Source organism: Nyctereutes procyonoides, unplaced genomic scaffold (genome assembly GCF_905146905.1).
Source record: "Nyctereutes procyonoides isolate TBG_1078 unplaced genomic scaffold, NYPRO_anot_genome, whole genome shotgun sequence".
NCBI lineage: Eukaryota > Metazoa > Chordata > Mammalia > Carnivora > Canidae > Nyctereutes > Nyctereutes procyonoides.
In genome coordinates this window covers 5,064,004-5,090,293 of record NW_026575030.1, presented here as the reverse complement: position 1 = coordinate 5,090,293, position 26,290 = coordinate 5,064,004, and the positions used below count along the sequence as shown (strand labels likewise).

General features: G+C 34.9%; 1 protein-coding gene across 1 annotated transcript in view; it reads right to left on the bottom strand.

Annotated features, from left to right (window-relative positions):
- Positions 1–26,290, bottom strand: part of DPP10 (dipeptidyl peptidase like 10) — a 599,711-nt gene that overhangs the window by 288,787 nt on the left and 284,634 nt on the right. Inside the window, exon 4 of the mRNA XM_055316192.1 lies at positions 9,689–9,783. Coding sequence (XP_055172167.1) covers positions 9,689–9,783 — 95 coding nt within the window. The remainder of the gene's footprint in view (positions 1–9,688; positions 9,784–26,290) is intronic.

The following is a 26,290-nucleotide window of genomic DNA, read 5'->3' as shown; positions in this document are numbered from 1 at the left end:
TTTAATTTTAACATTTCAATCAAGGAATCTGATATGTAGAAAACCCAAAGGCCTTCACAAAAAAACAAAACAAAACAAAACAAAAAACAAACAAAAAAACAAACAAACACCTGCTAGAACTGAAACACAAATTCAGTAAAGGTACAGGATAAAAAATCAACATACAGATATCTGTTGCATTTCTATACACCAATAATGAAACAGCAGAAAGAGAAATTAAGGAATCAATCCCATTTACAACTGTACCAAAACTAAGATAAGATACCTAGGAATAAGATACCTAGGAATAAACCTAACCAAAGAGGTTAAAGACCTGTACTCTGAAAACTACAAAACACTGATAAAAGAAATTGAAGATGAAATAAAGAAATGGAAAAACATTCCATGCTCTTGTATTGGAAAAATATTGCAAAATTGTCTATACTACTCAAAAAAATCTGCACACTTAATGCAATTCCTATCAAAATACCCACAGCATTATCAACAGAGCTACAATGAACAATCCTAAAATTTATATGGAACCACAACAGATCCTAGATAGACAAAATAACATTGGGAAAGAAGAGCAAAGCTGGAGGCATCACAGTTTCAGACGTTGTTATATTACAAAGCTGTAGTAATCAAACAGTATGGCCCTAGCACAAGAATAGACATACAGATCAATAGACAAGAATGGAAAACTCAGGAATGAACCCACAACTATATGTTCAATTAATCTTCAACAAAGCAGGAAAGAATATGCAGCGAGAAAAAGCCAGTCTCTTCAACAAATGGCATTGGGAAAACTGGACAGCAACATGCAAAACAAAGAAACTGGAACACTTCCCTACATCATACATGAAAGGAGATTCAGAATAGATTAAAGACATAAATGTGAGACATGAAACCATAAAAATCCTAGAGAACACAGGCAGTAACCTCTTTGACATGGGTCATAGCAACTTCTTTCTAGATAGGACTCCTGAGATAAGGGAAATTAAAGTAAACATAAACTTTGTGACTTCATCAAAATAAAAATCTTCTACATTGCAAAGGAAGCAATCACCAAAAGTAAAAGGCAACCGACGGAATGGGAGAAGATATTTGATAAAAGGTTAACATCTAAAATACATAAAGAAATTTTACAATTCAACATCCAAAAAATGGATAATCTAATTAAAAAATGAACAGAGCACATGAATAGACATTTTTCCAGAGAAGACATCAGATGGCCAATGGACACAGGAAAAGAGGCTCAACATACTAATCATCAGGGAACTAACAAATCAAAACTGCAATGAAATATCACCTCACAGCTGTCAGAATGGCTAAAATCAACAATACAAGAAAGAGCAGGTGTTGGTGAGGATGTGACAAAGGGGAATCCTTCTGCCTTGTTGATGGGAATGTAAACGCCACTCTGGAAAACAACATCGAGGTTCCTCAAAAAGTTCAAAATAGAACTACCCTATGGAAAAAAAAAAAAAAAGAACTACCCTATGATCCAGGAGCAACACTACTAGATATTTACTGAAAAAATACAAAAATACTAATTATAAGGGATACGTGCATCCAATGTTTATAACAACATTATCTACAATAGCCAAATTACAGAAACAGTCCAAGTATTCACTGACTGATCACTGGATAAAGAGGATGTGGTGTATACATACAATGGAATATTATTCATAAAAAATGAAATTAAAAAAAAAATGAAATCTTGCCATTTGCAATGACATGGATGGAGCTAGAGTATTATGCTAAGCAAAATAAGGCAGTCAGAAAAAGACAAATACCATGTGATTTCACTCATAGGTGGAATTTAAAAAACAAAGCAAATGATGGGATGCCTGAGTTGCTCAGCAGTTGAGCGTCTGCCTTTGGCACATGGCGTGATCCTGGGGTCCTGGGTTCGAGTCCCACCTCGGGCTCCCTGCATGGAGCCTGCTTCTCCCTCTGCCTGTGTCTCTGCCTCCCTCTCTCTGTGTCTCTCATGAATAAATAAATAAAATCCTTTTAAAAAATAAATAAAAATAAAAAACAAAGCAAATGAGCATTGCGGGGAGTGAGAAAAGGAGGCAAACCAAGAAATGGACACTTAACTATAGAAAACAAACTGATGGTTACCAAAGGAGAGGTGTGTGGGATGACAGGTAAAATTAGGTGATGGGGATTAAGGATGGAACTTGTTGTAATGAGCACCAGTGATGTATGGAAGTGTTGAATCACTGTACTGTACAACTGACACTAATATTATGCTGTATGCTAAGTGGAATTTAAATAAAAACTTAAAAAAGTACTGAGTGATCCAAATAATTATAATTAAAACAGTACTTTTGAAAAATAGTACACTTTTAACATCCAGGAGATGATGGATTGAATTTCTACATTCTATGTAAACTTCCTAATTTCATTGCAAATCTTTTTCAACCAAGACTCAAAAATTCCTTTATTGTACTGTTATATACAAAAAAAAAACAAATGTAAACATACACATACATCAACTGAAAACCAAATAGAGTCTAATGTCAAGATTAGTTGAAAAACATTAAAATAGAAATGATGACTTAATGCCATGTAAAAACCTAACACACAATGTTGATTCCTCTATATCTGAAAGATACAAAGCAATTAGATAGAGACCCATCCACTCTATCCTCAAACAAATCCTTGATCCAATACTTAGCATTTTTTTTTCCTGTTAGTCCATTTTAGTTCAAGCCCTAAATCTTCTCAGAAATACCATTGCTGTAGTCCTCAAAGTGGTCTTATAATTTCTACTTTAACATCCCTAGAATTTATTCCTCACAAAACAGACAGAGAACATTCTTTTAAAATGTGACTTAGATATAGCCACTTTCTTCAAAGTGTGCCTATTGTTTATAAAACAAAACCTTGGCCTATAAAACTCAACATAGTTTTTCTCATAGTTATTCTACTGGGTTCATCCTCTACATTCCCCATTACAATATTTCCTATTCTTTTTTTTTAATATTTCCCATTCTTAAAATAGATCTATGCAGTTCACTCCCAAGTTTTTTATAATTATTCTTCTTTGAGCCTACAAAACTCTTGAACCTGACCTTGAAATGTTGCCTCCATAGTGGACCTTTCCGGGGTCCTGAAACTTCTGTAATTTTCACTCCATGCTACATTTTTCCCCAAGGGCTTAGTATCAGCTACAATTGCTCATATTGAGTATTTGAGTGTTTGTGGTTGGTCTGAAGCCTTCCTTGTTCAACAGGTATCACCAGAACCTAGAATTTTATCTGATATATACCAGAGGTGAAATCATTTGTTCATAAATGAATTAATAATATTAATAAGCTAAGATATGATGAGTCATTTTAACAATGATGCAACAACATTATAAAACAGGGAGAAAAAGTTCTGTAAGTTTTAAAGGGAAGGAAGGATTTCAAACGTAGAGTAGTTACTAACTCTGTAATGGGCTGCCATTATCATTTAGTGTTTGCTGAATGCTGAATACCCTACATTATGTTCCATAAACAAACTGAACTACTATATTCCCAGTGTACTATGAAAATATCTGTACTCTACTATAAATGGCTACAAAGTTATAATGCATACTTCTCTATTAGCAAAGGTGCATAGACCAAGGTATTCTGAAACAGGAAGGAAGGAAGGAAGGAAGGAAGGAAGGAAGGAAGGAAGGAAGGAAGGAAGGAAGGAAGGAAAGAAAGAAAGAAAGAAAGAAAGAAAGAAAGAAAGAAAGAAAGGAAGGAAGAGAAGAGAAGAGAAGAGAAGAGAAGAGAAGAGAAGAGAAGAGAAGAGAAGAGAAGAGAAGAGAAAGAAGAGAAGAAGAGAAGAAAAAGAATCCCTATATCATCAGCTTGGAAACTTTCTAAGGTCTCTTAAAATGCATTTTCCTTGTTCAAATTCCACCATGAATTAATAGAAGAATCTGGATATTTCACTATTAATATTTTTTGAAATGTCTAATTGGCTCTCCATGACTGGGAGGTAGTCAAATATAAAATTCCTGTGAAAGAAAATGAAAGACAGAAATATTCATCAGATGGTCAAGGGCATATAATCAGAGCCTTGAACTGCTCAAAACAGACTGATTGGTCCTAGATATAATTCAGAGCACTGACCTCTCAGGAAGCTGAATTTTAAAATAATTGTAATTAATTGCAATAAATCTGGCTGCCAGCTAGCTTCTCATTCTATCTGACACAAAACAAAGCAATTTACATCCACAGCCCCAGGGATTCTAAATAAGAATCTTGAAGGAAGCATACTGGAATTGTAATAATTTTATTGCACATGTTTCAGAGGATATATTAGATATAGTTGAAGCAAGCTCTTTTTCAAAGGGTTAAATAAAAGATGTTTAATAGAAACTGGTGTTTTATTCCATACAACAGAGACTTTAGATGTATTATTTAGGAAATTTTGATTTCTGCAAGGATGACATTCAAGAATCTTCGTAACAATTAATAGAGCTATTGATATGGTTTTATTAGTAACAGCACTACTGAGGACAAAAATGATTATACCATCCAAAATACTTTATCCCAGTGAGTAAATTTGTTTGTAGCATCTGTTTCCTGGATCATTCACACTGCTAATTAAGGGTGAAACAGATTATGGAATGGTCTCTGAGTCTTTCTCACCTATGCGGAAGAATAACTGTATGGAATTGTAGAGTAATCATGTCACACTTGCAAACATATGGAGAAAAGAGTATCTGTTCTCACACTTTAGATTTGTCCTTGAAGAGACTGCAAGGTTAAAACTATGCAAAGACTCATTTTCACATTCATCTAACTTAGAAAAATTTTAAACAAGCTAAATATTCATGGTAGATTCAATGTTCTCTTTCCTAAATGAATATAAACAAAATATTCTAATCTTTGCTGAAAAATATGTTACCTTATTTCTATTCCCCTGAATGTGCATAGATGGTATATGTAAAGTTCAATACTTCTTTGATGACTAAGACTTGGAAATTACCTAAATAAACTAATTAAATATAATGATCCTTTTAAGAATGAATAATATGGGTGTAAGAGGATCTAAATATTTTCAAGCTGAATAATAAAAACATGAAAAAAATATGAATGTATCCAATTGTAGGAAGTAGTTATTGCTTTTGGGTGGAAGAGAGCTATGTCCAGTCTGAAAACAAATAAATTCAATTATTTATAAATAACGTAATGCCCATGTGAAGAATTACACTGGCTGGAAATCTATGTAGTCATCAGTTTTTTCCTCTAACTTAAAGAAAATCACTTGGTTTTTTTGGTCAAAGAAGTGGATAATTTCAATAAGTGATACCAACTTGTCTGAACAACAACAAAATATCTCAATTAGAAGTATCTCCAGAAAACTATAAGAAAACTAGGGCCATACTTTTAGCCTATACTCTACACTATCTAAAGAGGAGAAATCCAAGGCTATGTGATTATATTCATGTTTGCTGGTCTTCTTTAGAGATCTGTCTATAAGAAGAAGAAACATGTCTCAAGAAAATGAAGCCAGAAGCCACAGCTTAAAGTCTTCTCTGACAAAAAGAACCATTGCTTTGATCTCACCCATTAAAAAACTACCTTTGAATCATCTTGGGTTCCCCTGGTATCCCTGCCTCAAATTGGATTTTGCAAATTGGGCACCATTGACATTTTCAGCCAGGTAACTTTTTTGTTGTTGTTGTAAGGAGTTGTCTTGTGCATTTTAGAATGTTTAATCTCATCTCTGACCTCTATTCACTAGATTCCCATGGCACACTCCACCTCACCAGTCATAACAATCAAGAATGTATCCAGAGTTGCCAAATGTCTCCTGATGGCAAAATTACCCCCGACTGAGAACCACTAGTCTAAATAAAGAAACTGTATTGTGCACAGAGCAACTGGGTAAATGTGCAGATCCTGTGACTTCACTGGCCAATCAATATTGGTCACACTACTGATGTCATTACTACTGAGATATCAACACATACTGCCAAAGTCAGATCTTAAAAAAAATAACAAAGTCTCCATAATTATAGCCAACATGTAAAGCCACTTGTCCAGTCAGAACTTTCTAATAACGTTTTGTAAGTTCATTTTTTTGAGTTTTTATTTAAATTCCAGTTAGTTAACATACGGTGTAATATTAGTTTCATGTATAGAATTTATTGATTCACCACTTACGTGCAATACCCAGTGCTCATCACAAGTGCCCTTCTTATCTTTATTTCAAATTTTAAGGGACGAAATAAGAGGTGAAATTTTGAGTGTCTTTATCCAATAAGTATTTATTGGTACCACAGAATTTTTTCCATAGGGCACCTATTTCCTTAAACATGAATCAGAAAATAAGTTCCTTGATTGATTTTATGGTGGGGAAAAAAAAAAGAGTTGGATCCATTCCCCCCACCCACACATACACAGTGGCAGAACAAAGTAAATAAATAAATAAATAAATATAAACATTACAGTGGCATGCAAACCTACGAATGCTATCTCTATGCCTAAGTCAATAAATTCTCCCTGGTTCTAATCAAATCTACTATCTAAGAATGGCCTATAAAAAGACAATTGGGCCGCCAAAATGTGTAGCTAACATTTCTTTGGAATCATTCTGCGGCCAAATATGAATTTCTTCCCTCTGTTCTGGGCTATTTTTATAGCATGTTTATAAAAGCTTGTAGATTTTCAGAATCAAAAAGATGTAAGAGCCTTATCCATCAGTCACCCATTTCCATAATAGTGCATTAGATACATGTTTCTAATTTCCTTCTAATTTCAAAAAGTGATTTGATAGAACTGTTTATGGCTTCTGGTGTTTTCTGCTCAGACCACTGGTGATTTTCAATTTACTGACAGCAGAAAGAGTACATACAGCTAATACTTATGAAACATTTCCTCATTATGTCACTGTGAATGAGCTTTTGTTTGAAATAGTTCTGGCTTTAAGAGATAACATTTTCAAACACTTAGAAATGATTAAGAGCAGTTTTGGGGCTAAACCACTTCTTTTGCATAACTCCTCTTCAAAAAGTTATATACCCTTCAATTTCCTCCTTCATTAGAAATCCACCTATCTTCAATCCAAAAGAAGCCTTAAGACAATTATTTCAGGAAAACGATTTAGTTTTGTTTTATTTTTGACAGCCATGTCCAATATTATTGTTAATCATAGAGTCTGTTAACCATGATTATATAGCTAAAAGTACCCACTATTCATATTTTAAAAGATTTTAAGAGGGGGAATGACAATGTGGTGTTATCTTAATTATTAAAATAAACTGTTACATTTTAGAGAAATATGTCCTACTAAATAATAGGCTATTCTGTTATCACACTTCTATCAATAAATAGTTTATTTTCTTAATTGATTTGGCACTTTTATTACAAAGCTTTTATAGTGATCTTAGTCAATTAACTATGATTCTAATTAAAATATTGATAATTGCTCAATGAAAAAAATTTCAGTATGAATAAAATCCTTATGCTCTGGTAAGAGATTTTTTCAAGCAGAGTGTCCTTGGAGAGAAAGCAAATCCAGATTTTAGCCTAGCATGAGCTTTGAAAATACAACTATATTTAAATATGCTATCTTGGAGTGGGGGGGGGGATGATTAAATGAGTTCCTCTGTAGAGATGTGGAATCATGATATTTGTATTGCTTATTTTTTTCCGATTTTTTAAAAGATTTTCTTTATTCATGAGAGACCAGAGAAAGAAAGGCAGAGACACAGGCAGAGGGAGAAGCAGGCTTCATGCAGGGAGTCCGATGCGGGGCTCCACCCGAGACTTCAGGATCACGCCCTGAGCCAAAGCCAGACGCTCAACTATGAACCACCCAGGCATCCCTATGTTTTACAGTTTAAAGTTAACTGGTTGCAAATATATACCACACTCTAATCCCTTATTCATGCATCCCACTACCCCCAGTGAATTCTGATACCTCTAGGACTTATAAATTGTTTAATTATCTGTGTTGTGAGATAAATGTCTTTAGGGAGACTATGAATCTTAAAAGATCAGTAAATTAGAATATTTGCTAAATATGACTCTGTGGTAATTAAGAGTCATTGCCTACATAGAAGAGAGTAGAAATAGACCTCTGAAGGATTTAAAAAGATTAAACACACAGGCACAAAGATAAAATGGTATTAACAGCACATGAATAAGATGAACTGGAGGTGGTATGAGATACCAACAAAACCACTGGGATAATGGACTAAAGCCACAAGGTTTTATTTGTTTTTGTTTATTTTTTGATGTATCATAGAGTGTAAGAAAGCAAGGAATAAGTGTTGAAAAAAAACCATAATCTGTGTTTATGTTTTTTTTATAATGAAGACTCCATTAAACTGTAAAAAAGTGAATGATCAGCAAGAAATAGTCACACAGCTGAATATTCATGTACTGAGTGTCCAAATCCAACTTAAAATCCTTGGCCATTGAAGGCCTATACTACACCTCAAAAATGATACTTTATGATAAAAAAAAACATACAAAATAAGAAATGTATTTTGTTTCTTCCCCAAAACTAATTTTATTGAAAATCAATTCATATTTTTAATGGGCAAATCATTAGCATATCCTCTCCTCATTACCAATTCCTGCTTTCTGCCTTCTGTCCTACTGAGGGCTTTTTTTCCATTCATTTCAACATCTCTTGATGATTCCTTAGCCTTTTCTCCAATACCACAAAGGACCATCTAATTAAGAAACAAAAGGGCAGCACAGGTGGCTCAGAGGTTTAGCACCTGCCTTCGGCCCAGGTCATGATCCTGGAGTCTCGGAATTGAGTCTCGGGATCAAGTCCCACAACAGGCTCCCAGCCATTTTATAATAAATATGAAGTCTAGAAGCCTATTCCAAATGTAGAAGTAGAAATAAAAAAAAAAAGTAGCTGATGATTTGCTCACTGATTTAATTTGCAAGGAAGATCCTCTGAGGCCTTGGAGTATGTTTTCTCTGTGTCATAGGAAATTATTTAATAGGCAATATATTGAACCTTTCATTACATAAAACCATGAGTGAATAAACTGTGCACTATTTTTCAGTGGTGTTTGACAGCTAAAGTTTGAATATCTGCAAAGTTAATTTATTAATACTCACTCTGTAGGTAATCATAGTTAAATCCAAACTTAAGAAGCCTGAATTTACATGAAAGACAAAATTCATATTCTCTTGTAAGAACAAATAAATATATTCTGTTACTTAAACATTGTCAGGCTAACCAGTGAAATGATGATAGAAGCCTATGTTATAAAACTAAAATTCATCAAATCCAGAAGGGCAGTTTTAGAAAGCCTACCTTCTGATTGATCCAGAAAACTACAACAAAATTGAAGTCAAAAAGAATGAAAAATAAAGAGTAAGAAAATATTGTGGTAACTTGTGTTAGTTTTTTTTTTTTTTTTTAATCTTGACATTCATATGAGTGACCTTACATAGGAAATACTGGAAAAAAATATCCATTGTAGGGATATTTTATTTTTGGAACCATTTATTCATTGACTAAAAAGGGGAGATATGAAGATAAATGGGGATACATGAAGCAGATGGTCACATGGGCATTTCCTATTAATAGATGTACTGATTCTAATGATGTGCCGAACCCTAACTTTTTACCTGAAATGTGTTGCAGGTGCTGGAGCTAAAGAAGAAAAAAGTTATGTGCACCAAGAGAGCATTCTAAACAATACTGAAATGCATAAAGTAATTAATCTTTCATTACTTACAAAAGTTGTGTTTTCCAATAATAATGTGGTGGCATTTGTTTCTATATTCAGTTTAATGACATGTCCATTCTCGCTTTTATACACCACATCTGTATCTGCAACAACAAAGATATTAACAATTGACAGATTAACTAGGTAATATAATAAACTATAAAGGAGAAAATGTGCATAATAAGCAGACACATTAGAACAATCATTGTTAGCCTTTAATAACCTGAGCAAATTTTTGTACTTGGCTCACATTAATCTTCAACGATCAAGAAGCCTGGATAGCACATGGTCTATTGTGCAGTGAAGACAGGGTTAGTGAAAGGGCCACTCAGGTTTCTGGTTTAACAACTGAAAATTAATTAAAATATGGAAAATCTGCTGCCCACTGTGTGATGGAAAGAAGGGGCAAAGAAGTGCCTCCCATTTCCAAGGCACTGTTACTGAATCATGATCTAGTTAAATTGACAAGGGCTGCCAGTTTACCATAACTCCACACAATTCTGAGCTACTCCTACCTGACCATCCTCATGCAGACTCTTTCCTGTTTCCAGTCTTACCAATTCTCAATTCCTTTCCAACCTTTCTCCTTAGGAAATTTGTCCCTAAAAGAAAAAAATCAAAAAAAAAAAAAAAAAAAAAGGAAATTTGTCCCTAATATTTTACCTGGCTTCTGTGATCACAGATCAAAATCTCAGACTGTTAGCATGCCATTGTAACCTCTCTGTCAACTTTAGGAAAATGATGTTTTTATTTTATTTGATTTGATTTGATTTTTGATGTCTTCATTTTAAATACTTGCATTGCTTCTGGATAGTTGTTGGTTTTATATATATTTGAGTTCAATTCAGCCACATTTGTCAGCAAATTAAATCTTCTTAAGAATACCTCATGGAGGGAATCCCTGGGTGGCTCAGTGGTTTAGTGCCTGCCTACGGCCCAGGACATGATCCTGGGGTCCTGGGATCGAGTCCCGCATTGAGCTCCCTGCGTGGAGCCTGCTTCTCTCTCTGTCTCTGTCTCTGTCTCTCTCTCTCTCTCATAAGTAAATAAATAAAATCTTAAAAAAGAAAAAAAGAATACCTCATGGATGCCTGGGTGGCTCAGTCAGTTAAGCATCTGACTTTGGCTCAGGTCATGATCTCAGTGTCCTGGGATCCAGCCCTGAGTAGGGCTCCCTGCTCTGTGGGGAGTCTGCTTGTCTTTCTCCCTCTGCCTCTCCCCCACACTTGTGCTCACTCTTTCTCTCAAATAAATAAATAAAATCTTAAAAAAAAAAAGAATACCTCAGACTAAAAGTATCAACAGAAGGTAAAACTACCAGAGAGGATACTCAGGAGTTAAATATACATATATATTCATTTTCACATTCATCTTAGAAAAAATTTAAACAAGCTAAATATTTATGGTAGATTCAATGTTCTCTTCCCTAAATGAATATAAAAGAAATATCTCAATCTTTGCTGAAAAATGTTATTTTATTTCTTTCTCCCTGAAGGTGCATAGATGATATGTGTAAAGTTTGATACTTCTTTGATGACTATGACTTAGAAATTACCTAAATAAGCTAATTTAATATAATGACTTTTTTTTAATTAATAATATGGGTGTAAGAGGATCTAAATATTTTCAGCCTGTGGGATGCCTGGATGGCTCAGTGCTTGAGCACTTGCCTTGAGCTCAGGGAGTAATCCCAGGGTCTGGGATCAAGTCCCACATTGGACTCCCTGTATGGAGCCTGCTACTCCCTCTGCATGTCTCTGCCTCTCTCTCTTTCTCTCTCTCATGAATAAATAATTAAATAATTTAAAAAAATAAATATTTTCAACCTGAATAAAAAAATGAAATAAATATGAATGTACCCCATGATAAGGAGGAGTTATTGCTTTTGGGTAGAAGAGAGATATGCCCAGTATGAAGACAAATAAATTCAATTATTTGTAAACATGATATATATAATGTAATGCCCATGTAAAGAATTATACTGGGTGGAACATTAAGTAGTCATCACTTTTTATCTTCTAACTTAAAGAAAATCTTGCTTCTTGGTCAAAGTAGTTGATCAATATATAATACATATTATATGCATATATATGTATTATATTACACATATATGTATAAATTTCACATATATACATACATATTATACATCATACATATTATATATTACACACAGAAATACATATATATTACATATCACACATGTATGCATACATGTGTGTTTGTGTGTTAAAGGGAAGATACCCAAATAAAAGAAGACTTGAGTGCTTTTTCTTGTTTTATGATAATCTTCTTTCCAGTTTTACTCAATTCTAACCTTTTGCATGATATTGAATCTCCCTAATCCTCTGTCCATTCTTGGAAGAAAGGCAATGTTGAAGCAGTCTGGGTCCACTATCCACAATAAATGAAGTTAAACAAGATACAGTTTTATCAGAATAAGCTTTTCTGATTTGTTCTCTGGTTATTTCAATATTACAAAAATTTATATCTAAAAACGACTCTCCTATTAAAGTTATAGATGGCACAGAAAGCCAGTAGTTCTTGAGCTCAATAAGGACAATGACATGTTGGGTTGGGAAAAACAAAGTGCTTTTAAAAAGGAGGAAAATAGTCAAAAAAGATTTTCAAGTTACTATCTGAAGTGGACTGTATGGGCAGAAAGGCAGTTGTATGTGATATTTAAAATAAGGCCTTCTATCACCTTCTGAACTGAATCAGCTACAAATAAACTCGGTTCTCCTATCATTAACTTTACCTGTTGTCTATTCTAGTGATGTAAAACAAATCTGAGCTCTACACAAAGAATAAATATTTATTTTGATTTATATTTCTTTCCTCTTCTCCCTTTCTTTCCTATCCTGTACTTCTGATCACAGCTCAATAGCAACACTGGTCACCTGTGTTACTCATTTGGTTTTGCCAGCTAATTCTGGTCTTCTGTCTTTGAGCTCTCAATTAGTGTTGCTTGAAAAAATGAGTATGATCTCAATCAAGACTCAATCAAGACTCAATCAATCAAGACTTCTGTTATTTTTCTTCATATTCTCAGTTCTGGATCACTTCTAGATACTAAAGGAAACTGCCATCATTGATTAGCAAGAAGAGCCAAGGAGCATGTCTTAACAAGTCATCCTTGTAATATTTTCACTATAAATTAAGAGAAAAAGGACTTTACCCCTTCTACTGCACAGTGAAGGAAAATAAAGCCAAAAGCCATCAATGAGTGGTTCTTCTCCTAAGGGGCAAGCATATCGTAGAATGTCAAACAGGGGGCAGCCTTGGTGGCTCAGCGGTTTAGTGCCGCCTTCAGCCCAGGGTGTGATCCTGGAGACCTAGAATCAGTTCCCACGTCAGCCTCCCTGCATGGAGCCTGTTTCTCCCTCTGCCTGTGTCTCTGCCTCTCTCTGTCTCTCATGAATAAATAAATAAATAAATAAAATCTTAAAAAAAGAAGAAGAATCTCAAACAGGGATGAAGTCTGTGGACTTAGGGAGGAAGAAGAGCTCAGAGTGCATCTGCAGTATGTATGATGGTTCATCTTTAATGGTAAGGATGAGTAACACATGACCCCACAGTCTCACAGTAAGAGGAAACTCTAAGCAATGATGGATTGAATCAGGTTTAGAAAGAGGGTAATTAATTTTTGTTTTCCTTAGAACCAAAGTAGAAGGAAGCAAAGCTTATTTGAGAAGATAAAAACTATGTTTAATATTTTAAAAGTAAATCTTGCTGAATTATTTAGACTTGAAAAAATGTACAGAGAATTGAGACTTATAAATACCTTTAGATCTGCACATTTGCAAATTTTCCTATTAGATTCCCAATGCTAATTTAGAAGAAGAAACGTTTTTAATTCAAGTGTAACTCCGTAGCTTAAAATTTAATACAGATTTCTGCATGAATTATTTTAAAAGCATCTAATATCTGCCTTTATTAATTCTATTTAATTTTATTTTCTGTTCTTTAAAATGTGGTCTTCTGGGTCTCATATTTATCCTACTTTACTGTTTGATTTACAATCACTAGTGGAATCTCCCATTTTGATACTCCTGTTACTGCATTAATAAATTACTTTCTCGAACTATATTTCAAAATTGTCATGTCATATTTTGCTTAATATTAGGTAATGAAATACTAGTGAATAAGAGCAATGAATAAAGTACATTAACCCAGGAAGATTAAGGTAGGTATACTTGAAATATTCTTAAAACACAGTATTAGGCATGTCTACACAGTACTTTGATTAAATAATCTTTCTTCCTTTTCAGCTCATTGAAAGTTAAGAGTCAATTATCCTGAACACATATTTGATTCAGTTAGTTTTTTTAAAATTAAAAGGTGTAACAAGACAGAATCACCATCTACCCTCTCCATCCTGAGCTCCAAGAATGCATGTTTAGTATCTGTCTCCCTAAATTATTATTATCACTGTAATTTCTGTCTACCCCCCTTTTCCTTAATGTGTCTAAAGAAAGGGAAAACATAGTAGTATGTTTTAGGTTAAGATAACTCAGGTAAATGTAATCTTTTATTTTCTACCTCTTCAATACAAAGCAGATAAGTAAAGCACTTCACAGAACAGATCAATTCTCAAATTGCTAATGAAATTAGCCTCTACATCCACCTCAAATGTCAAGACCAAGAATCAAAGCAGCCTACATCCATAATATTTTATTTTGAGTTACTACATATTCTTGCCCATGAAAATAAGTGTAAAGATATATAAACAATGTTTTCAGGAACTTAACAAAAATTAATTTACCTGAGTAATAGGCTCTTGAAATGGAACAAATTTCTTAATTATCAAGCACCTCTTTCCTTAATGCTAACTTCAAGATGCCTGCCTCTCTGTCCACCAATCCTAAGCTACTACATCATGAGATGTGCCCAACTCCAAACTCATTCTCATATTGAAAGACTGTCTTCACCACTCAATCCCAGATCCCTAGCCCTACACTTACCTCCCCACACCCACCCAACCAGCTCCTGTTTCTGGACATTCTAAGACTGTCAAAATATCCTCCACAACTGCAGTAGGTAATAAACTCAGCTCCGATTAACAGGTTATACTTAGGGTTAACAGCAGACAAAATTCACCTCCCATGCATGTCCATATAAAGACATTGTTTTTCTGCTGATAACAGAAAATCTGATAATGTAAGTATGCATTCAATTTTGACATGATAATTTGCTTTGGATATTTGCTTTGGATATTTGCTTTGGATAGTTCAAAACAAAATATACCATCTATCTATAAAGAGAGTTTTCAAAAATTGAAAAAAAAAAGCTTGGCAAATAAATTATTTGGGAGATGTTAATTCAAATGCGACCTTCGTTTTAAAAAATCTGTTTTTTTTTAATCTGTTTTTGATATCTAAAATGAAAACTCCACAGCATCTGATATAGTTTTAACTCACAAGCAATAAACTGAACAAAATTTAAAACTGGTGAAATAATATCATGAAATGATTATCACAGGAAAAACTAAAATACTTTTTGAAAGAATTTCTTAAATACCAAGTTAAGATTTAATCATTAAACATTCAAGGGCCAGTCTGGAATATTGAGCTAATCATCTCTGAAACGCAGCAGATCCCTCATTCATCTCTCCTGATGAACTGCTCACAAGCGTGCAAAACTGTCCTCACTTTTTGAAGAGCCCCAAGCCTGTCATGTATTTACCTGTGAAAACCAAGGACATCTGAATGGCTTCACTATCCTGTCAACCTCAAAAACACATCCTATACTTATTCCTTTTTCTCCAGACTTCTAGAATGAGGTAATCTTTCTCTTTTGTAGCCAAACCACTATGCTCTGAACTCTTGAATATCTTTAATATCTGGTACCTCTTGCCAGCTACTAGTGCTTTTCATAGTGTATATATTTATTTTCAATATTAATAATAGTAACAATAATATAATAATGATGATGACGATGATAATCAGTTCCATTCAGCTCTTTTGCTCTCTCCCAGGATTTTTGTCTCCCTTCACAGGAACCTTCAATAAACCCTCTACATAATGTTTCTGTGTCATTCTGAGTGTCTTCCTTGCATACTATTCTTCGTATTTCCCAGCACTATAGCTGTGTCCTCACTCTACTGAACTTGCAAACTTACAACATCACCACCGGCCTGCAAAAATCAAGTCCAATATGCTCTTCCTCCAACCTTTCTTCCCACCTCCCTTGATTTTGCAGTGTGTGATAATGATTAAGTACACAAAGATTTTAAAATCTTTTCTGACTTTGAACCATCGCTTTGCCCTGGAATTATTTCCTCAAAATTTGAGTACGTCCTAACTTCCTTCCTTGCTTACAAAACAGACATCCTTCCAAGCTCAGCTCTGAGCTTTATTTATTTAATTTCCAATTGCTATTCTCTGAGTGATCCTTTCTAATCAGACCTTCCTATATTGATTCTTATACTTTCAACTCAGGTTCTGATCCCACCCAGATGTCAATTTTGTATTTTCAGTTCTATGCTAGATCACATAAATATCTTGCAGGTATATAAAAGTCGGTGGACTCCTTATATTTATGGATATACCCTCCCTCAAAGTTCCATATAGATTATCTCTTCACTTCCTATATTAATATTTTTCTTTACAACCTTTTGCTTGGAAGATTGTTTTAATTTTTTACATTTTATGTAAGCCTCCAATTTATACTAATTACATACTCTTACACATTCTAAACAACATTTTGCATTTCGTCACATGCACCAAAAAGACTCATGGTTTGCTATTAATAAAATATGAAATGAAAGACTGGCACTCAGGTTACCCACTACTTGGCTTCAACATATATTTATTTACATAGTTATTATCACCCAACACCCTAAAATAGCCCAGATCATCTGTTGTTTACACTTGTTCACATATTTAATACATCACCCTCATTCTATTTTGTTTATGATACTCACTGCCCAAGTCCTGCCCAGATTCTGTGTCTTTTTCTAAGCACCGTTAACCCAACACATCTAAAGTCCTCATTCAATCTCTTTTCTGAACTTCATGTTAGTCATTTAACACTTAATCATATACTTCATTAAAAAAAGTACTGTCTTTTTATTTAGTTTTGATGTGTTGTTTTGGGTTTTCAATTACTTTCTAAACTCAAGAAATATCATCATGTTCCTTTGAGAACTGAGACTATTCACACCCACACATCTTACTATCTATATTAACATGAGTTTACCATCAACTGTCTGCATTAATAAAACTTTAATATGTCAGGAAATTCTTACCAGGAAGACGAGGTTGCAAATCATTTCATCTCCCCAGTTCCCCACGGAACTTTTTCGAAAACCCATTTACTTGAAAAATAGACTGTTCAACCAGTGCCCACTAAAGTAAGTATCTCTTACAACAATACATAGTTCAGCCAAATTACTGTTTAATATTTGAGATCCTCTTCCAGACCCTCACTGCCTTGAACTCATCAATCCTAAATTCTTACCATACACACTCACCCAATTCCAATCAACATTGCTAGTGAGAGATCTGCCAAAACAGATTCCCCCTGGGATCCGTGGGTGACTCAGCAGTTGAGCATCTGCCTTTGGCTCAAGGCATGATTCTGGTTCGGGGATCAAGTCCCACATCGGGCTCCCTGCGAGGAGCCTGTTTTTCCCTCTGCCTGTGTCTCTCTCTGTCTCTCTGTCTCTCAGGAAAAAATAAATAAATAAAATCTTAAAAAAAAAAAAAAAACAGATCCCCAAAACCCCATACACACCCTCCTTGGTCCTCCTTTCCATGTGCTACTCACTCACTGTCAAGACCTTGATCTCCTCTACCAAAGTCAGCAACAGCCTCACTTGTTTCTTTGATGAATTTCTTGGTGGGGATCGGGGGATAGAACCAGCATTTAGCCGTTTGAAACTTCTATTTTATATAATATATATTTGCATGATATGTATAGTGTATATCCCATTGAAGGATCTCAAGAAATATTTTTCTCTGCTACAAGACTAAATCTTTTCACTATCTTTCATATTTCTTTTTTTTTCACTGTTACAACTTTATTTAGAAATGTATTTAACACCACTGACAAAGACTCCCTCCTTGACCAAAATTCAGCCAGACTCCTCTGAGTGCTCTTCTTGACTAGTCCTTGACGACCTTGGTCTACCTTTAGCACGAATCCTACCAAGTCATTTTAGCAAGAACACCTTCACCATTGATGTCTAATCAAATTCCTCATCACCCCCACACACACCTGTGAAATCTAAGTGCTTGGCCTTGTAGTTAAAGAGAATCCTCCTAAATAAATAAATAAACAAACAAACAAACAAACAAATAAGGAGAATCCTCTTAGGCCAGTTTAGTAAAAATCCCTTACTCTCAATAGGTCCTCTTAGTAAATTTTCTTTTCTTTTCTTTCTTTCTTTTTTTTTTTTTTAAGTAAATTTTCCCTACTATCCTCTCACTCTGCTCTTTGACAATAAATCTCCAGTTTATTTGTGGTATTTAGAGTTCAGTTCAGTCTCTCCCCCTGTTGCCATAGTCTTACCTCTATTATAATAGTCATGAATAAAGTCCTCCTTACTATTTTGACAAGTGTCAGTATTTTTCTTTTGACATTACCTTGGAAATCTAAACTTAGGAAACCTACTTTAATAATATTCTGGTATTAAATTTAAATTGTATATTATGTATTCTAAAATACTATGTTATTAATATTAAATTAACAAATTTAATATAATGTAATTTAAATTATATATAAGAATATATACATATCAATAAATAAACTTTATACATACTGTTGATCTGTGAACAACCCCAGGTTTGAACTATACAGGTCCAGTCATATGCAGATGCTTTTCAATAACATTATCAACATATTTTCTCTTCCTTCATGATGTTCTTAAAAAACATTTTGTTTTCTTTAGCTTACTTTATTGTAAGAATACAGTATATAATACATATAAAATAGAAAATAAGTGCTAATTGACAATTTATGTTATTGGTATGGTTTCCAGTCAATACTAGGTATTAGTAGCTAAGTTCTTAGGGAGTCAAATGTTATATGTACATTTTTGATTGTGTGGAGGGTCAGCACCTCTAACCTACATGTTGTTCAAGGAGATACACACACACACACACACACACACACACACACACACACACAGTAGGTTTAGTATGCCAGACTGAGTAAGGGACAGGCAGGGCTAGGCAGGGAGAGATAGGTAGGGGGCCATGGAATCAGGCTCACAAAAATCCCAAAAATGTGGAGATGAAAGGAAACCAGAAATAAACGAACAGAGCACCCTGTCCCAAGTGCCAGAGATGGGGTCTTGTTATAACAGCTACTTGTGACCAACAAATAATTACAGGATCCTAAAAAGGAAGTAAGACATTGAAGATGCTATCATTAGTCCTTACTCAATGGTGATATCAATAGAGATGTTAAAAGGATTTAGGTTCCCTGGTTCTCTTTCAATAAAAGACCAAACTTACAAGCCTCAGTGGCTACCCTGTCAAGATGCCTCTCACTCCTGAGAGCTTTCTCCGTATCCTTGCTAAAAAACTTCTGTCTCTTTACTCACTCTCCTTTGTACTGGAGATTAATTCTTTAACTCCATGAGACAAGAATCTGCTCTCCCGCTTCAAGACCAGTGGTGCACAATCTCTAGCTATGGCTGTGGACCAAACCTGGACTCACCAAATTTGGCCCACAAACACATTTGTTTGTTTGACTGCTTATCTTTATCTTTGGATGCTTTCACACTATCATTATAGATCTGAATAGCTGCAACAGACCAAATGGCTGACAAAGTCTGAAATATTTACTCTGGTCCCTTAAAGACAAAGGTTGCTGGCCTCTGTGTTAGACTATTAATTGTTTACCTCCTTCAAAGAACATACTTTTTACTCAATGTATTTATAAATGTTAATTTAGTTACTTATCATTGCAATGTCACAAGAAGAATGTTCTTCAGATCCTCCAAATATCTATATATTCTGAAGAGTTTTGTTTTGTTTTGTTTTCCAACCTGGGAGGAGAAATATATTTGCCTTAAAATGGTTGGAATTCTTGGTAACTAGGATAAAGTCAGGTGTACAAAACAAATGAATTTTCCTAAAAAGTAGTCAGAATAAAGGCCATCTTTATTTAAAAGTCATCATAATTGTAAGCAATCATTATTAATTCATATGAAAGTGTCAATCCTATAAATGGCACTTCCTGTAATAAAAAGCCCTTTCTGGGCTCAATAATGGAGCAGTTGATGGCCACTCAGCTAAATTATGTCTTTTTGATTTGTAGCTAAAATGTGAATAGCAGCAATTTTCTGATGATCATTTCATTCTTTAGATTATTTGTAAAAAAATTCACACAAGAGGAAAATAAAACACCCCTCTCTAGAATTTCAAATATTTCTTGTCACCAGAAGGTTTGTTTGCATAACAGCAGCATAAGTACCACATTGTAAGTGGTTCTTAACTTTCTTCAGTTAAAACCTACAGGAGTTTACCAAAAGCTTTCTTTAACTTCAGACTCCTATAATCAAAGATCTGCTTGAATGGTTGTCTACTGAAGCCAGAAGGCAAAAGGAAGACATACACAGATTAAAATCTTCTCTTCACTGAGTATCTCATGCAAAAGGAACATAAAAGTTGCATGTGTTCCATAATCCTAAAGATCTAAAATTCTACTGCAGTTGATATGGGAAACAAAGACATAATACAAATTATTAAATTTCCTTACTACCTACAGCCCATTGACAAGTCCTTTAAACAGACAGAGTGATCTTTCTCTAGGGACTCAGCTTCTTGATGTTAATAATTTGCTAAGATCTAAATTCAATCTTAGCTGGACTCCCAGGACCCTGTATGTCTACTTTAACGTATAAAAATCCCTTTGGAAACTTTTTTTTATCTCTAACCCCCAAGATACATGTTGGCAATCACCTCCCAAGCCTATGACCCACTGATATATATCTAAAGAGTCTCAAGACTCAGGTTTTATTAGATAGTAATAAATAACCTTTTACCAACAATAGGACCCTCACTCCCCAAGGTCCTGGAAACTTTGCTTCCAAAATTCCTTAGAGACTTACATTATCTCTTACCCCCTCCCAACTTGAAAATATATAATGGGCCACTCCTCATGACCCCAAAGCAGTTCTCTCTGCCCACAGGTCCTATTATCATGCTTTAATAAAATCACTTTTTTTTTTTTGCACCAGAGAGAGAGATTTGGTGCAAAATTCACCAGGATTTTTCTTGGCCATTAGCTTTGAATCCTAATGTCTAACATCTTTCCTACATCAATCACAGTGATACTTGCAGAGAACAGAGCTCATTTTAAAGTAACCCCTAAACCACAAAATATACAGGAAAAAATAAGAGACTGAGCAAGCACCTAAAGCACTGTTCTGTCCTTTAACTTTGCTTTTATTTTAGCCACTATCAACCTTTTTTTTCTCATTCTGAAGATTAAACTAGGCTGATCTCAGCCTCCAACTGTACTTTTGGAGGAGGAGCCATCAATCCTATACAAAGTGAGAGTTTCTTACATCAGGGTTCTACTCCTGTAAAGTTCCTCTCTGTAAAAATACCATCTGACCTTCACCACACTGCGTTAGTGATTTGTCTGTTGCTGTGAGTAAAAAACTCTTTATCTCTGATGCAAAGGCCTCATGTTTTATATTCAGGTTAATTTGCAAAGAGGGCAAACCTCAGGTCCTTGCATTCACTTAAAAGCTCTTCTCTCCCATTTCTAAACATACTCCCATTTTCTCTCAAGGTTTTAATTTTAATATTAATTTCTACATCACTAATAAAATAGCCTCAAAATGCATAGTGAAATTTTATTAATGCAATCATAAATCAAATAATCTTTCATCAAACTTGCAAATTAAAAACTCAAAATGGACACTAATTCTACACATCCAATTTATGCTCTCATACTGCGACACCGACTACCATTTAAAGCTCTGAATCACACCAGTTAAACATCTATCTGTGCAGATTTGGTCACCTATCACTTAGCTATTGTGGTATCCCCTTTGGATCCTTCCTGGCTGGTCCATGCACTTAAGTCAATTTCCATTAACTACTGACATTGTCCCAAAGACAAACATGTTTACTCTCTAATATCTTTGATAAGGCTATGACCTTCTTCTCAAGATGCAATGCTCTGCCATGGTTCTTTCTGTTGAATGGCCATACAATTTTATTCTTTGTGCTTATTCTGGGCCAGCTTATCTTGGACAGATTTTGTTATCCCATGGAAATGTTTTCCTGTCATGTTTAATATCAGCACGTTCAAAATGGCAAAAGACAAAGACAGATGGTGATTTTACTTATGGGTGGAATCTAGAAAACAAAATAAATGACTAAGCAAATAAACAAAGAGCAGAATCAGACCTATAAATAGAACAAACTGGGGGCTGACAGTGAGGGATGGGCAAAATTGGCAAAGGGGAAGAGGAGGAGTTCAGGCTTCAGTTATGAAACAAATAAGTCACAGGAATAAGATACAGTATAGGAAACATAGTCAACATTGGAATAGTGCTGTAGGTGACAGATGGTAGCTACACATGTGGTGAGCATAGCATAAGGTATAGAGAAGTTGAATCACTATGTTGAATATGGAAACTAATGTAACATGTGTGTCAATTGCACTCAAATTAAAAAAAAAAAAGGAAAACAAAAAAGACATGAGGTCAAAGCCAGTAACTTGTGGCATCTTTATGATTGTAAAGCATTATATATTCACCACTGAAAACTGGTATATAGGGCAAATATATCAAGGGAAATAACTGAAAATGTTAATGTATTTCCTCATAAAACACACAGTTGAGGTCTCATTGTATATCAGAGTTTGCATCATTTTTTTCTCTTAAAATTGAAGATTAGGTATTATATCCCACTATTAATAATTCTCCATTAGCTATTTCAAATGCCTAACATTTTTCAGCCCAAATGATACTTTAGAAAGAAAAATAAATTGAAACATGATAATTGGTAATATCAAAGAGGAAAAGTGGCAATATTTAGAATGTAGGAAAAAAGGAAATGTAGATAAGATAGCCCTGAATATAGTTTCATAAAGTAACACTGAGGAATTTTGTTGTCTGGCAAACTAATTCACACATCTGAACAGATGCTATGGCTCTTCAAATGCATAATGGCATACCTTTATCAATTTCTACATTTTTCAATTAAATCTCTAGAGACTAAAATTGATCACTGCACTCCAAGAAGCATATAATTGAACCATAAGGTAAGACTTGATTAAATAGAAAATTGACTTAGTTGAATAAGATAGAAGCATTGCATTGATTTAAACAAAAACAACATTGAAAGACGTGACAAAAAGAATAATTTGAAATTCACATACTCAAAGACAGCCAGACCCTGGAATGAATAACAGAAATGGAAATGTTAAATATATTAAAACAAATATAAGATGATTATCAACATCAGAAAACTATAGTTAGTCCTATGGTTTAGTGGAAATGGGGCACTAACTTTGGGCAACAGGTTTTTGTTTTTGAGTTTGGATTAAGTCACTTCTCAAGCATTTTTAGGTCTTTCTTTTCTTTAACAGTGTTAAGGTTCATGAGAAAAACTCAGCTGATTAAAGAAAGATGCTCATTAAGTCCAAGTAGTAAAATGGTTTTAATCATATTTTGTCATATGCCAAGGATGTAACTTAGCCAACTATAAACAGCTATTACACAAATTGATGTTCTTAGGAAAAAATTGATCAGATAAGAATATTTGGATAAGTCACTGCTACTATTTTCTATTTCAGGATAGGAGATAGGGACAATTAAAGGATTCTTTTTGTTTCCAGTATCAAAAGCCTCAACCTAAATGGATATAATAATAATTTAAAAAGGATTATACTGTACATTTGGCTTTAAGAATGACTTGATGCAGGAGCTCAAATGATCCCATCGGGGGCATGGATCTACTTTACTGAATTTTTTTCAGATGGCTCCATTGAGATAGGCTTTCTCTTCACAATCAAAAGATGGTCGTAACAACATGGAAAGCTTACAGTCTCTTACTTTCAAGCCCAACCGGAAAGATCAAAATTCTTTTTCCCAGGATTCTCAATTAGAGATTCATTGCTCTCATTGTTCTTGACTGGGTCAGGTAGACCTTCCTGCCCTGGAAGTTAAGGATTTGCAATATATGAACAGGCACAGGACTAAATCCCATGTCCATTCATGCCAAGGATTGAGTATTAATTTTTAAGAAAAAAATATTTTGTGGACGCCAGAAAAGGGTCAAGTTTGGCCAAGCGATAACAGACAACAGAACGATTACACAGTATATGTGCTCTGTGAATGACTAATTTCACATATGAAGGATGTTGTTTAGAACAAAAACAATGCTTCTCCAAACCTATCATAAATTGGTGTTTTATTATATAGGAAAGTGAAGGAGAATTGATTGTGAGAGTGAATGAGAGTAGGTAGAGGGTGGTATTTGGCAGGAGCAGAATGGGTCCATAATAGGAACTATATCACAGTAATTGTTAAAATCCTGAGAAAAAAATTCAAGTTTGCTTGGGGTCCTGCCATATTCCCAAACCATGCTTCCCCTAGAAAAAAAATGATTTTGCCTAAATGACAGGACTTTTGTGGCTCATTGGGGAAGCTTGCCAGGAGGACTGTGTGCTTTTGCCAGGATGTGTAGTCAGAGATTTCATTCTACTGAGAGGGGGAAATCATGCTGGCAGCAGATCAGTCTGAGACTGCTGAGGGGATATATAGATGCACATCCTGGAAGAATTACAAATTTCCCTCAAAGTTTCAAGTCTCCTGTTGAGTTGTTAAGAGTTATCAGATTTGCCAAGGAACAGACTGAATTTACAAATGAGTCTTGCCAATAAGGATAAACTCTAAACATACTATTTAAAATGAATCACTTAGTATTATAACACTAACAGTATGTATTTTATTACCATGTTTATTTCCCTCAAACTACCCACATTAACCCTACTTATGATTATTGTGAACCAAGTCTCCCTTGCTAAATGCCATAGACAAGTTCAAAATCCACCCCTCCACCATGAATCCTTTCCAAACAATCAATATTTGTCATACATATACGCGTGTATACATACATATATATACCTGTATCATACATGGGCATATTTTATTTTATTTTTAATACATTTTTTTAAATTTTCATTTATTTATGATAGTCACAGAGATAGAGAGAGAGAGAGAGAGAGAGAGAGAGAGAGAGAGAGAGAGGCAGAGACACAGGCAGAGGGAGAAGCAGGCTCCATGCACCGGGAGCCCGACGTGGGACTCGATCCCGGATCTCCAGGATCGCGCCCTGGGCCAAAGGCAGGCACTAAACCGCTGCGCCACCCAGGGATCCCACATGGGCATATTTTAAATATGCAAACATTAATCATACAGATATACATTATCTAATTGCTTTATCAGTAATTTATATACATCACTTCTATAAAGGAGTCCTGAGAATAAAAAATAACAATAATAATAATTAACTCCAAAATATTCTGAAGAGCTGGGAGGAACCAAAGAGGTCATCTTATCCAATTCTTTAATTTTATCCATGAAAAATTAAAACCACAGAAAACTTAAAAAAAGGTAAACATTTATTATGTCACAGTTTCCACGGGTTATTGAGTAAGGGACAGGCAGGGCTAGGGAGGGAGTGATAGATAGGGGGCCATGGAATCAGGCTTACAAAATAAAGTCCAAAAAATGCCGAGATATAAGGAAACCAGAGATAAACAAACCAGAGCACCTTACCCTAGGTATGGGTAGAGAAGATATTTTTTATGAGAGTCAGCCTATGACCAACAAATAATAACCAGACTATTAAAGGAAGGAAAGGAAAAGGAAGCCATTAAAGATGGTATCACCAGTCCTTACTCAAACCAGGACATCACATAAATGATAAGGCCAGAGGCACCCTGGTCAGTTTTATAAATAAAAAGGCTGTCCATGGGGACCCAGGGTGGCAACCCTGTCAGGACACTTCTCATTCCTGAGGGTTTTCTCTGTATTCTCACGTAATAAATTTCTATTGCTTTACTCACTCTCCTTTGTCTGCGAGATTCTTTCTTCAACTCCGTGAGACAAGAACCTAGTTCTTGGGCTACATTATGAGCCCAGGAATGTTTAGCTGGGCCCTCTGCTCAGGGTCTGACAAGGCAACAGTAAAGTATGAGCTTCTGGGAAAGCCACAGAAAAATCAGGGTGCTGAATAAGTAACTAAGACTCCTGGATTGGGATCCAAGTTCAGTCCAGTTTCTATGACACTGGCTATCTCTTAAATAATGACAGATGCTTATACTGCTTCCTTAAGCTAGCCCTATAATCTGGATGTTCTTTTCCCTTTCCCCTTAGCTTTAAATTTCAAGAACCTCCTTCATGAAAGTAAGAGAGGCACTGCCATGTCACAAGTCCTGGTGAGCAATACATTATAGTTATAAGTGTCTCCCTGCTATTGTTTCCAAGATGGATTCAGTTGACCCACAGTAGTCTGTTGAGGGAGCACAAGGGTCATGTTGCTCCATCCATTCCTTGGGATAAACACATTGATGATAGAATTAATTATTTTAAAGATTTTATTCATTTATTCATGAGAGGCAGAGAAAGGCAGAGAC